At 37.4% G+C, this 14,451-nt stretch overlaps 1 protein-coding gene across 1 annotated transcript in view; it reads left to right on the top strand.

The window, feature by feature from the left end:
- MRPS9 (mitochondrial ribosomal protein S9) overlaps positions 1 to 14,451 on the top strand; it is a 55,911-nt gene that overhangs the window by 24,808 nt on the left and 16,652 nt on the right. The window contains exons 3-5 of the mRNA XM_032176910.2: positions 7,131 to 7,193; positions 7,277 to 7,307; positions 9,836 to 9,915. Of these exons, the coding sequence (XP_032032801.1) occupies positions 7,131 to 7,193; positions 7,277 to 7,307; positions 9,836 to 9,915 (174 nt within the window). The remainder of the gene's footprint in view (positions 1 to 7,130; positions 7,194 to 7,276; positions 7,308 to 9,835; positions 9,916 to 14,451) is intronic.

The following is a 14,451-nucleotide window of genomic DNA, read 5'->3' as shown; positions in this document are numbered from 1 at the left end:
CACTTAAGGGATGAGCAGAGGTGTGTTTAGGAGAGATCAAGAGGAAACTTGCAGAAAGGTAGGAGGGGAATGTGGCTGCAAGAAGGAAGGGAGACAGCAGCCTCATACAGATGAGACCTGAAAGTAGGTCACAGGATTTGAAAAAAGGCCTCAGTGACCCCCGACAAAGTAATTGCAGGACTAGAATTATGGTTAGGCCAGATTGAAATCTGGGGAAAAAAGCAATGGGTACTTCAGGGAGTGGGTGGATGCTTCTCAGGACAGGAATGTGAGTGAGAATTGAGTTGTTTATGGGCCCAGATGCCACCAGGAGCACAGTCTTGTTTAGATGGGTGCTTCACATGATCCTTGAGGTTGCTCACAAATGTGGTGTCATTGGTACGGAAAGGAGAAAGGTGGGCCTCACCCCTTTGTGAGTGCTGTGAGTGATGTGGAAGCTGAAGGCAGTGACAAGGATGGGGAGGGAATGGAATGGCCAAATGGTGTGTACATTGAAAGAGGCTCATTCTGTGTTTGACTGAGGTGGCACTAAGAGAAGTAATGGAGAGCCTAGTGGAATAGGGAGGACTTCCAGACAAGGCTGCATTTGATCTACGATCTTGAAAGATCTTGAAAGACAAACAGCAATGTGTTAAGTGGAGAAGTAGAACAACAGTATTCCAGGCAGACAAAACAATTTGCAAAGGCATTTGTTTAGAAAGGAAGAAATGACTGGTAAAAAGAGACAGATGCAAAGTATCACTGAAAAGAGTAGATGACCACTCTCCTTTGTACCCTCTGTGTAACCTGTAAGTATTTCTGTCATAGGTCCTGTGTATATTATTGTATCATGCCGTTTTATGTGTACTATTACAGCAGCCCCTGTATTTGAGACTATCTGTCTCCACTGATAGAATGAGATCAGGAGCCATATCTTAATTTTTATCGTTCTAAACTAGCAGAGTGCCTAGAACTCAGGTGGGATAAATATTTGTTGAGTAAAATTTATTTAGGTAAATAATCTATTTCTTTCTCTTTAAGCACATTTGGCTTTTTCTCCTAATTTTACTACTAAATAGCTGGATGTCCTTGATGTCAGTGAAGAAGTGAATCTGTTATCTGAGAGAAGATCAGTTCCCTGGTATGGACAAAGGAGAGTACATTATGAAATTAAATTTCAGAAGGTTGAGGTTCTGGCTTTGCCACTTATTTCAGTGTAAACTACTTAACTGCTGCTTCTTGGTCTGTAAAATAGAGCTCATGAATGCGTGCTATCTTATGTCATAAAATAATATGGGAAATAATGTGCTTTACATAAACTGAACATTTTTGTATAGTTAATTAATATTTATTGAATGGCTATTATGTTGTATTTTTATAAATACCTTTTCAAATTCTCACAACAACTAGATAAAGTTGATATCCTTGCACATCAGAATCACTGGGAGTGGTAGTATTTGAAAAGTCTTCTTATGGTTATAATAAGACACAGTGAGGATTATGTTATTATTTACACTTTCATCATGTTTTCGTGTTCACTGCTTCCTTTCTTTTGAACTCTCCAATGTTTAGTGAAAGTGAAGATTTTCCTGTTTTATAGCACATAATGCTCTGCCCGAAACGTATCTGTAGGCTGTTCAACTCAGTACTAGCACTCAAGATTCTCTTGTTATATGTATTTGTTGTTTATCTCAAAAGGATATTCATCTACTTGTGTTTTAACAACTGTGTGGTAACTGAAAGTTAAGCAGACACAGAAAGGAACACAGTTGTTTTTCATAGCCAAGTAGTCCTTTGTTTGCTTCAGAATTTGTAAAAGAAAAGAAAAATAAAGAAAAAGAAAAAAATCTGCATAGAATGCCCATAGGAGATAAATGGAAGTAATAGGTTAGGTCGTGTTAGTACTATTCCCTGCATACTAAACAGATGGCAGACAGCGTGCCAGGAATGTGCCTTTTCTGTTTTGTATGTTTTGTTATTTGGTTTTAAAACAACTGGCTTATTTTATTTCCTATTCCCTCTTTTGTTCGTTTTTCTTTCATCTTTTGTTTTTCATTGTTTTCACTGAATTTGCAATATTGCTTTTTATCTGACATGATATCTTTTGCTCTGTGGACCTTTTCCACAGTATTTGGTACAATACCTAACATAGTGAGGGATTACAAATGAATAAGTGTGTATTAATTTACTTTTAGCTGAGAAAAATTTTTTAAGGCAAAGACACATTTTCTGATACTTTCAGAAGACTTCTAGCAAATTCTTTGTTGGCTTATTTTTGTCTTTTTAAAAGAGAGATTGCCTGTAAGCCCTAGACATCCTTTGCAATCAATGCTTTCTTTTCAGTTTCCACCAATGAGCTTCCTCATGACTTTTCTGTCTTAGTCTTCATGACAAATTCAACTGTAGGTTGGAATTCTTCAATTTTCGTTTCCCTCTAGGCTTCTATTCATTGGTCACCTAAGTTAACAGTAATTTTCATATTTGGAAATGATGCCGATGACAGCTTGAAACTCGGTTGAATTGTCTCCTTTGTGGTTACAGTGTGTTCACTCTACGTTGAAGAATTGTGCTTAGTCTTCCATGCCGTCTAGTGTTCTGATCCAGGCCTTGGCTTCAGTTGTCCCTTTGCTAAGATGCCAACCAGCCTTGGGCTGCCCTGTATGACTGAGAATGAGGCCTGACGTCTAGGTGGCCCACGAGTGCTATAGGCTAGTGTTGGCTTTGCTGAGACAGGTTGCGTTTGGGAAAATCTTACTTATTTTTAAATTTTAAACATTTTTCTCACCTTTTTATTTTGAAACTTTTCAAATTTCCAGAAAAGTTGAATATTCATTGAATAAATATAAACACATACCCCCATCACCTAGATTTGCCAGATGTTAACATTTTGCCACATTTTGTCTCTTTGCATATGTAAAACATTTCTTACTGATCCATTGAAAACTGCACATTATAAACTTAGCCCCCAAATACATCAGTATGTACTTAACCCCTAAATGCATACATTCTTCATACCATTATCTCCCACAATATCATTATCACATCTGATACAATTATAATAATTCTATATGCCATATATATAATCTTGGTGAAAATTTCCTCAGTTTTTCCCATAATGTCTTTATAGCTGACTAGTTGTTTTGTAGAATCCAGGCCACTTGTCTTGTACAATTGTGTCACATCCTGGCTTTCTGCTTGCTTTCTCATGATCAGATTTAGAATGTATAAAGGATACTGCTAAGGTGATATATACTTCTCGTTGCATCCACGAAGTCTAAGAGGTACATAGTCAGTTTGTCCTGCTGTTGATGATGATATGACTGATCCCTTGGTTACAGTGGTGACCACTAGACCTCTTCATTGTAAAAGTAGCCTTTTCCCAATCTATAGGGTAATATTTTGAGTTCATGTGAATTTTCCATTCTTTAGTAACCTTTCAGCCAGTGGCTTTAGCATTTGTTGGTGATCCTTGCCTGAAATTGATGGTTAATTTGGAAGTTGTAAAATGGTGATTTTCTACTTCTGTCACTCCTTTTACTTTTATAACATATTGTTCTGTAAAGTAGCTTTCTTTTTCTTCTTGCCCCTCCTCCCGAGTGTGTGTGTGTATGTGTATGTGTACACGTGTGCGTGGGTGCACATGAAAGTGCATGTCACATATTGAGTGTGTTGTGAAGCATTATCATTATTCTTTTATTTTCAGAGACAGGGTCTTGCTCCATCAACCAGGCTATAGTGTAGTGACGCTGTCATAGCTCACTGCAGACTTGAACTCCTGGGCTCAAGGAATCCTCTCACTTCAGCTTCCTGAGTAGCTGGGACTACAGTCATGTGCCACCACACTTCTTAAAAATTTTTTTTGTAGAGATGGGATCTCAGTATCTCTAAAAAGAGATAGTGAGAATGTCTCAGACTCATTTTGTGCTTTGTCTGTCTTATGCCTAGAATCAGCCATTTCTCCAAGGTACTTGGTTCCTTACACTGGAATGTATATAGAAACCAGTTGGCCCTCCCATTGCTCCTAAAGTTCCATTGCTTTATGCTTTTTCAGGAAACAGAACTAGGAAATAATATTTTTTGAATATTACAGGAAATAGTTTTTAAGATAAGAGTTTATATTACTTAACATTATAGGGTTTTCCCTTTTACATTTGTATCTCTTCTATAATAAAATATCAGTCTCCATAAAATTAATATATTTACTTATTTGCTTTATGCTGCAATATACATAAAATATTTCAGAATTATAGTATCAGTGTTATGACTGACTATAAGCCTACTAAGTAAAGATGACGATTTCTTTGCAATTATTTTGTTGTTGTTATTTGTTTCTGGTTATATTTTTAGAGTTTCTTTGTAAATATTATTCTTTAATACATAAAACATTTACATGCTTCAGGGCTTAACTATACAAGGGAGGCCCAGAGGAGTTTGCCCTCATGCCTATGCCCCTCCCTCTACTCTCACCCAACCCTTGAGAAATGATTTTTATTGGTTTCTACGTAACTTTTTTGTGTTTATGTTTGCAAAAAAGAAGCTTATGTGTATTTTCTGCCTGTACTTATACGCCTTTTCTTTTTCTGTTTCTTACACCAAAGCAGCATTCTAGGTACATTCCTTTTGTATCTTGGCTTTTCTCTCTGTTTTACAGCTCTATAGTACTTGATTGCACAGATGTGCCCTCATTTATTCAGCCAACCTCTTATGTATGGGGATTTGGTTGTTTTCAGTATTTTGTTCTCATAAATCAGTGAATAGCACGTGCTTATGTTCTTTTGTATTCATAGGGGTGTATCTTCTGGGTAAATTCATAGAGTCAGATTGCTAGGGAAATATATATGTAATTTTGTTAGAAAGCTCCCACCTTCCCGCTGAAGAGATTATAGCACTTGGCATTCCCACCAGCAAGGTGGCAGGGTGTTTTTTTATAGCCTCGCCAACAGTGTGCTGTCAGACTTTTGAACTTTTGCTAGTCCTATTAGATAAAATGTGTTCTCTCAGTAGTTTTAATTGCACTTATCTTATTATGAGCCATATACTTCTTTTACAAATATAGTTTAACTGGTCAATCTTTTTTTTTTTTTTTTGAGACAGAGTCTCATCCTGTCACCCAGGCTGGCGTGCAATGGCGCGATCTCAGCTCACTGCAACCTCCGCCTTCGAGGTTCAAATGATTCTCCTGCCTCAGCCTCCCAAGTAGCTGGGATTACAGGTGCCCGCCACCATGCCCAGCTAATTTTTGTATTTTTAGTAGATACGAGGTTTCACCACGTTGGCCAGTCTGGTCTCAAACTCCTGACTTTGTGATCCACCCTCCTCAGCCTCTCAAAGTGCTGGGATTACAGGCGTGAGCCACCAGGCCCAGCCTGTCAATCTTTTTTAAAAAATTACTTATAAATTTTGAGTCATAATTATGAAAGACTTTTCCATTGCTTAGTTATAAAGGAATTGACTCATGGCGTATGTGAGTATTTCTTTGTTTTTATTTTGTATGTTTAGCCCTCTCACTCATTTGGAGTTTACTCTGCTGTATATGATGTGAGGTTTGGATTTCAGTTGTATCTTTTTCCAAATGGCAATCAGTTGCAGTATCACTTATTAAGGCTCATGTGTGTAATCCCAATACAGGTAGTCCAAGGCAAGAAGATCATTTGAGCTCAGGAGTTCAAGACCAGCCTGAGCAACATAGTGAGACCCTCGTCTGTACAAAAAAAAAAAAAATTAGCTGGGTGTGGTGGTGCAAGCCTATAGCCCCAGCTACTCCTGAGGCTGAGGTGGGAGGATTGCTTGAGCCTGGGAGGTCAAGGCTGCAGTGAGCATGATTGTGCCACTGCATTCCAGCCTCAGCGACAGAGTGAGGTTCTGATCTAATAAAAGAAAAGGTCTACCTTTTTTCCCTGCAGCAAAGGAAGGGGGTGGGTGGGGAGGGACCTGGTTAAAACAAAAAAGAGTTTGCTAAAGGGGCACACTGACGTTTGATCTAAGTTTTTATTTGTTTGTTTATTTTGCATTCCAGCCTGCGTGACAAAGCATATTGCTCAGCCTGGTTTATAACACCTGGCCTCATCCTCCCACATCAGCCTCCCACAGTACTGGGATTACCAGCATGAGCCACTGTGCCTGACCTAGGTTTTTTGTTTTGTTTTAAATGTAATTTTGTTCTGAAAAAAGTTGAATAATAGAAAGAAGCTTGACCCAGAGACACAATTAGGCTCCCTAATATGACTGAATTTATACCCCCAAATTATAGACCTCTCCTTTTGGTGGCAGAGTCTGATCCAACACATTTACTACGTGGGTGGGCAGAGAAGGCCCACTCAGAACAGGCTCTCTAAGTGAGCAGAAGTGTATTTAAATTCACTACCGGATCCCAGGCCATAGACTCTTCATCTGGCACTGTTCAACAAGAAAGAAAGTGTACATTTTGTTGTTGTGAGGCGGGGCATTGGAGAAGACACTATAAAGGCTTAAGCTATTGTTCCCAGCTGGGAGGCAGTGCTGCTCCCTAGAACGTAGGGGCATTTGGAAAGGTGTGGGGGTGAGGTTTGTCACGAGCACTGGGTATTACTGGTGCCTACTGGAAAAAAGCCAGGAATATTAAATGACCTGCAGTATGGGGGAAGGGTGCCTATGATGGAGCTGTCACACCCACAATGCCAGTAGCATCCCTATTGAAAAACAGACATGGAAGAACTTGTTTGGAAAGAGAGTAGTTTAAAAACTCTGGAAAAAGTTGAAAGAACATCTAAAAACATCGGGTGTTATGATGGGTGAGACTTAGAGCCTGCTCTTTGATATGTGCACGACCAGCTGGGAGCTGGAACAATTGCTCTTAAGCACATTTCCACAGAAGCCGGACAGGAGCATCTCTAAGTGATCCCTTAAAAGAGAGATTATTTGTGCTTTCATATTTAAGGAATGACATGTTTAAAGCTGACACTTGAAAATTGCCAATAACCAGTTTAATAGTGAAATTTTTTTCTTTTTGGATGTGTGTGTAGTAATTTTATCATCCCATTGAAACATTTATGAAATAAGATAATGCTTTGAAACTCTAGTTCAATGTCCAGCATATAGAAAGCACTCTATAACTATTAGTTCTAACCTTGTTTATATAGCAGTTGTTAACTAACCTTTGTGTATATTTTCAGAGAGCTATTGCTTACCTTTTCCCAAGTGGTTTGTTTGAGAAACGAGCCAGGCCAATAATGAAGGTAGTTATCTTAATTACTATTTTAAAAATTTCACTTTTATATGTTATGATAATTATCTAATACATTATTAATTTATTTTACAGCATCCTGAACAGATTTTTCCAAGACAAAGAGGTAAGCTTGTTCAAGAATGAGATAAACAGTTTTTTCTTTACCGTATTCCGGTGTTAGGTTATGTATCAGCGGTTGCTCACATATTGTAGGGTGGCCTTCCTGTGTCACAGTAGTTGTGAAGTAGGTCAAAAAATTTTGTAACAATGAATGAGTGAAGTTTGCAAGCCATATCTTTTAAATTAAATACTAAAATTGGATGTGTTTAGAGCTTAGGACTATACCAATGTCATACTAATTATTTGCATTCTAATATGTCCTTTTGAGGGAGAGTTTGGTACAGATCTGCTGGCAACTAATTCAACTTCTGTTTATATGAAAATTTAAAACTTTTCTTGATTTTGGAAGCACATTTTCACTGACTATAGATTTTCTTTTCTGTTCTTTCAATACTTTAATGATGTAATTCCATTGTCTTGTCTTACATAGTTTCTAATGAGCAGTTAGCCATCATTCTAATTGTGTCTCCTGTTTTCTCTGGCTTCTGTTAAGATGTTCTCTTCATCTTTTAAATGTGTAAAAAAATATTGAAGAAAATACACAGCAAGCTTTAAGGTTATCAAGAAGTTGAATAATATATTTACTATACATTAGAAGCCTCTTATCCAGTGAGGACCAGTAGTTCTCTGTTAACTTAAAAAGTATTAAAGCTAGAAATCATTTCTTTAAAAAACACTCAAAATGTAACCTGTACTTACCCATCAAGCTTTTGCTGTGACCCTAGAGGTTTGGTGGTTTTGAGTGTGTCTGCTCCTCCCCGTTGCTTTTATATAACCATGCTGCTGATGCAACATCGCAGTCTTTCAGTTTTGATTTTCTTGCAGTGGAGCAGTGAACTTACACTTCCTAAGAAATCTGAGTGCAGAATATTTTTGTATTTCTATAAATTCTTCCCATCAACCTCACTGAAGTTGACACCTTTTTTTTTTTTTTAGCAACTTGCCTTTCTAGAGCATTCAACCTAGTTTTCTTAGAAGTAGCAACTTTAATGTTTGCACTCATATTTAATTTATTTATTTAATACTTAATTCATGTATTTATAGAAATAAGTACAACTGTAATAAAATAGGCTTGGGAGTAAACACAACTATTAGTAAGCATGAAACTCAGCAGCAAAAATGTGTGGATCTACTTGAGAATAGCTTGGTGGCCACGGGTGCTCAATATGCGGGCCGCTTTATCAGTGTGTTTAGAATTAAATAGAAATTGGTAAGATAGCAGATATTTCTGTAGAAGACTTATTTATTTTGCAGTGGTATTTCTGCTAAGTCATATTTTTATTCAAAGCTAGGCATTTATTCTCTCACTCCAGTTCACTCTTGGAAATGATAACTTTTAGTTTGAATCTTATTATAAATGTTTTGAATCTTTTTAGAAATATGCTCTATCATTTGTATTTCCTCACTTCTTAATCATGGTTGATTATAAATTATACCATCGATTTAATAATTTAAAAGAAGGGGTATGATAAACAAAACCATGTCATTCTTTGAAAAAGCTAGTGAAATCAATCAACTTCTAGCAAATCTGGCCAGGGAAAAAAGAGAAAACATAAGAGGACAATATTAAGAATTGTAAATAATAATATTCAGATGGTAAGTTTAAAGTATGCAATTGTTATGGGTAACTTTATTCTAACTTGAAAAATCTCTCAAGTAAGAATTGTTAGCATTTATTGAAACAGAGTAGGCCAGGCATAGTGCTAAGTGCTTCCTATGTGTTAACTTACACTCTTCACAACAGGTTTATTAAGTAGATACTGTAATTTTCCCCACTGCACAAATGTAGGAATTAAAAGCACATGGAGTTTAACTTACCAAGGACGTAACAGCCAGGAAATAGTTGAGCCAGAATGTAGGGAGGCCCAGGCAGTTGTGGCACACACACATATGTATGACCACCAGACTCAACTGACTCTCAGACATGTAGTTGAAAGAATAATATAATTGCCACAGTTGTCTTAATCAGGAGAATACTGGTTAAACCGGTGGTCCCCAACACCTTTTTGAGGCTTTTCTGTTGTTGATGTTTTAAACTCTCAGAGGTTGATGACCACCGGGTTGAAACAAATGATGTAGCATAGAAAAATATATTCTTTAGTTTTCATCTTTGTTTACCTGTTTTAGATTCTCTGAATGTACTGCATTTTTTTACTTTATCAGTTTTCCCTTTTAAAAATATGGGAGGGCATCATGTTTATAGCCAAACCTAAATTTTTTTATTCTAACAAGATGATTTGGGCTATTTTATAAGCTTTTATTTGAAACAATACAGAAATTCTCATAGTGAAATATTTAGTAATTTTTAAATTAAATGTAAACATTGTTTTATGTTAATGGTATGAAATATTTAATATCCTAAATATTTGCATATAAATATGCTAAACTAAATATTAAAATTCTAAATGTTGGTGATTTTTTGTGTTTTTTATTATTCAATTATAAATGTGTCTCATAACTATGGTTAAATGCACCTATTTGGTCTGTCTCTGTGTATATTTTTATTTGCTTTCATCTGGCTTTTTTTATCAGCAATCCAGTGGGGAGAAGATGGCCGTCCATTTCACTATCTCTTCTATACTGGCAAACAGTCATACTATTCATTAATGCATGTACGTATATTGCATTTATGATAAATAATATGAGCTGTAAGCTACAAAACTAATTGTACTGATACTGTTCTCAGCTTCAGAATTTACCTAGTATTTTATAATTGATAAAAATAAGACTTCTAGAGGTAAGACAGTGTGTTGATGAAATGATTTATATTAATTCATTTTTGCTAAAGGTAAACTTTATAGAATTTATATCAGAATGGTTTGTCTTTAAAATGCTTTTACTTAGAAATTGAAATCATGTTCCAAGGTAAATGTTCAACTCAATTATAGTGTGTGCATGTGCTTTCAGGGTAAAGAAGGAGGAGGCCAAGTGTATGATGCTGTCAGGGGCTGTGAGGCATTTGCCTTGAAAAAGAATCAAATGGTTATTTCTCATTTTTTTTGTTATTTATATATAATTTTTGCCTTTCATAGATTAATGCAGTGTATGAGCCTAGAATTTGGGCCCCAAAACAACCTAAGAAATGATTTTATTACAGTTTGACTTCCAACTGCATTTAGTATGCTGTGAACAATTTTTGTTTTGTTTTCAGAGCTGTAAGTATCTGATAGTGTGCAAATTTGGAAGAGTTCCCCAGAATTGCTATGGAACAAAAGGCTGGATGCCAATATTCTGTTTTTATTTTTAGAACATGATATCAAGTTCTGTTTTACTCATTATATGATTTTTTAAAGTTTCAAAAATATTTATTGGGCTTCCCCCATCTACAGTCAGATTGCAGTGGCTTGAATCAGTGCACACATTTACTCTGCTTTTTAGAATTATCTGCTGTTTATTTGTGCGCCACAAACCCAAAGGACAGAATTCCCACTTGTCAGGTACATTTATTTCTTGGGGAAAAAAAAGAAAACCTTCTTTTCGCTTTTTGTTGACCTTGGGCAAATGAGCTTCTTGCCCTGGCAGAAATGAAATGAATGATAAATGTAGAGTGTGTCTTTGCTGAGTAATGGAGCTCCGTAGAGGTTCTCTCCCGCACAGCCTGAGGCTGCCCGGGGTCCCCTGCTGTTCATTTAAATAGGTATGTCAAATCTGCCTCCAAACGCCGCCGGTTTGATCTGTGGTAATATTTGTGAAGGTTCCATATGGACTTGAGCCCCCTGCAGTGCTAAGAAATAATGTACAACGCTTCATGGTGCAGACGCAAATTTTCTCTGAAAAGGGATGCAGTGCTGCGTTTTAGCTGTCGGAGGGGATGATGGAGCTGACGCGCTAGGCCTGTCAACTTGTTACACGGATGGGTTGCACGCAGCGAAGCTGTGGAAAATCTGTGCCTTTTAACTTTTCTACTTAATCACGGTTGTAGCATTGCCTTTAGACTGTATGCTACATTAATTCTCTTCCTGCCTTCTGCCTTTCATCCCAAGTTTCACGGAAAAAAGTAAAGCATGCAGGTCTTGTAGAGGAGCCTTATCAAACAGCTGTCATCTGACATGCCATTTGCATTTGTTTTGGCTGAAACTGAGCAACCCAAGGGCAAGATATTTTGTTACATTCCATCATAATCAGGAAATTACACATCCTATAAGAGACCTAACTTTTTTTTTAAGTTTGTTTTTATGTTTTAAAAGGTATTGTTCAACAAACTGATCAGTTTCTAAGTGGATGAAATGTTACCATACTCTCTAAAATGTCAAATGATATCTGATTAATAAACATTCTTTGTTTTTGAGTAATTTAAGTTTTGTTATGTTTCGATAGAAGAGTCCTTTGGGCTTTTATATTTTAGTTCAATGCAGTAATTGCTAAATGTATGCCTTATGCATACATTTCAGCATTATGTATAGCAGGTGTCATTAATTACAGCCGCAGTCACACCAGCCTAGTTTCCCAGATAACACATATCATGATCATCTGCAGGAGATACTGAGACTTTGAAATAGTGACTAAATGTTCATCATTCACCCTACAGAAGTATCTTTGTAGTGGCCAGGCACTGCGTAGAAAGTCCAGCTATAACACTTGGAGCCATCTCGCCTGTCTGCACTCTCTTTGTTCTGCCTGGTCTTGGTGGTGGGGGGAGCCGTCCCCTTCCCACTGTGAGTGATCACAGGATGGCTGTCCCCACCGTGGCACGGGAGGTCGCCCCTGAAGACTGGCAAGCTTTAAAGAGTTGGAAATGAATCCTTGTTGCTACCATTTATTTTTGTTGATATAATTTTTTCCCTATGTGGCAGGGTAACAGACACTAAGCCAAACTGTTTTTCCCAGTCGTTGCCCAACTGTAATTGTATGAGGCGCGGATGCCACTGGCCAGGAGTTGTGACAGGAAAACACATCTAACCCCTGTGTGCAGTTGTGTGAGGAGACCCTTCTGATGCCAATTAACCTTCTTATCCTCTGTAAAGATGACAAATCTTCTTTTTAGTATTTGGTGACTGTTTGCATAGGAAGCATATATATTACATTATAGCAATTAATAAAAGATGGCCCTGATGCACCTTGCAGTTAAGATCTGTGTATGATGCTTTAGTGAATCCTGTTTCCAGTTGACCTTTATTTAGTCCATCCACTTTCTGTGGAGAAATGGGGAGGTTTTTGAGGAAAAATGGCGATGAAATATAAGGTACAGTTTATTGTTCCTGCCCAGAAATGAAGCGTGATAGGAAAGTATAAAGTGAATGGGGATTTGCTGATCCGTGATGTTCTCACGTTTTGGAAATGTGCCACACTCCACAGGTTCACTTGCAGGGCACTTGGGGCTCCCATTTTCCTATGGATATAATGATCCACATGTCTTCAGGTTCCTGGGAAAGTCGATTAAAAACTCATTTGTTTTACACTAATAAGATATATGTATATAATGAAAAAAGTATAAAACCATAGTGACAAATAATTTCTTAATAAAAAGTAATTTAAGTAAGAAGAAATAAGAAACTTCTTGAGTTTCTCAAAGCATCATTGAGTACCATGAAGGGATCCGCTGCCTGGTGGCACTGGCTTGGCTGGCTTTTTCACCAAAAATGGATGGCTTCTCATTTCCTTAATAGCCATTTAACCAGTACAACTTGTTTGCTTTTCAGACATGATTTAGGGCTTTAGGTTTCAAGAAAGAGAGAAAGAATAAAGTTTCCTGAAACAATTGAGCAAAGGTGTGAAGGAGAGGGAAGAATGTTAAAGAGGATACAGATGTCTGTGTAAAAAATAAAATGCTATACAGCAAGATAACCGAGTTGTGACTAGCCTAGGTATAGACTGCGGTAAGTGGAGAAAGGACTAGGCCAGAGAGTGGGCTGCCCTTTGGGTCCAAGGCTGTAAACCCCACCAGGGTTACCCCCTTTCCCGCAGCAGCTTGGGCCTGTCCAGGACGACCAAGCTGGTGGCAAAGGGAACGGTGGGCCACAGCCTTGGTGTTCATGGTTCAGTTTGCGAAGGTCCTTTAATTTTAAGAGAAAAACATTTACCAATACATATGTTTCTGAAAAAGAAATTAAAATTCACTAACTAAAAGTAAGTTGAGAATCCTTTAAAACTCATAATGGGAGGGGATTATTTGACGCTGAAGTGGTAACCCTTTTGTAAAGCATGGCTCATTAAGTCAAGGCATGTCTGTAACACAGCTCTTCCCAAAGTGCTTTCTGCAGAATGTAGACTGTGAAATATTCTTCAAGAAAGAGGCTCTGAAGTGGTGTTAGTTTAGGAATGTTACATATTGTGTACTGGGGAACTCTAATAAGGAGACACTTAGTAGGATCAAAGCTCTGTGAAGTCCTTAAGAAACATGTTGCTTTAACACTCTGCTGCTCAAACCAAGTGGGCTGTAGAACACTTCCTACTCCAAACCCCTTTTAATGTCCCATGAAACCAGTGCTTGGGGAGGACTGTAGTACAGAATATTGAAAACTCTATACATTGTCATTGTAGGCATTACTCGCCTTAGATAAATACATTTTCTCAAAAGAGAGGTTAATAAAGTCCCAGTTTTAAGACTGATATCAGCCCCAATACCTTAAACATTTATTGAAGTTTTACAAAAGCTCCCCTCATCCCAGTCTTTAAGAAAAGGAAGGTATGCAACTCTAAACACTGCACTAGGAATTTAGCATTGTGTAGAAACTTCATTTATGTTTTAGAACCAGTTTCACAGTAAACAATTGAGTATTTTCAAAGTATTTGTTTAAATTGAAGGAGTTACATGGCCACAGATGAAATATATACCAAAAAATATATATATATGTAAAATGAAGGGATAAGTAGTAAAGTTTAAAATGTGAGAGAAAACCAGGTAATTCTAATCCTTATAACATATGTGTAAATAGGGTTCATTTGCCTTGTGAAGAAAGCTCCTGGCGTATGTGGAGAATCTCCAGTTCGTTTTAACCTACTCGGTTCTTAAAGCCTGGAACAGCAGCCCCAGAAGTGTGCTGCTTCATTATGTGAAGATTCCAGACTCTTAGCAGAGGTCCTGGGGACTGAGTATCACAGAATTCTTACTTAGTTCAGATGTGTCTAGATCCTCTTTGTGACCTTGCAGAGAAGGAATATTTAAAACTCTTGGATGTAGTGCTGTCTTTTAAAAATTAAGATAGTGA

Source organism: Hylobates moloch, unplaced genomic scaffold, assembly GCF_009828535.3.
Source record: "Hylobates moloch isolate HMO894 unplaced genomic scaffold, HMol_V3 SCAFFOLD_15, whole genome shotgun sequence".
Classification (NCBI taxonomy): Eukaryota; Metazoa; Chordata; class Mammalia; order Primates; family Hylobatidae; genus Hylobates; species Hylobates moloch.
The sequence above is the reverse complement of the archived record's forward strand: the minus strand, read 5'-3'. Positions and strand labels throughout refer to the sequence as shown.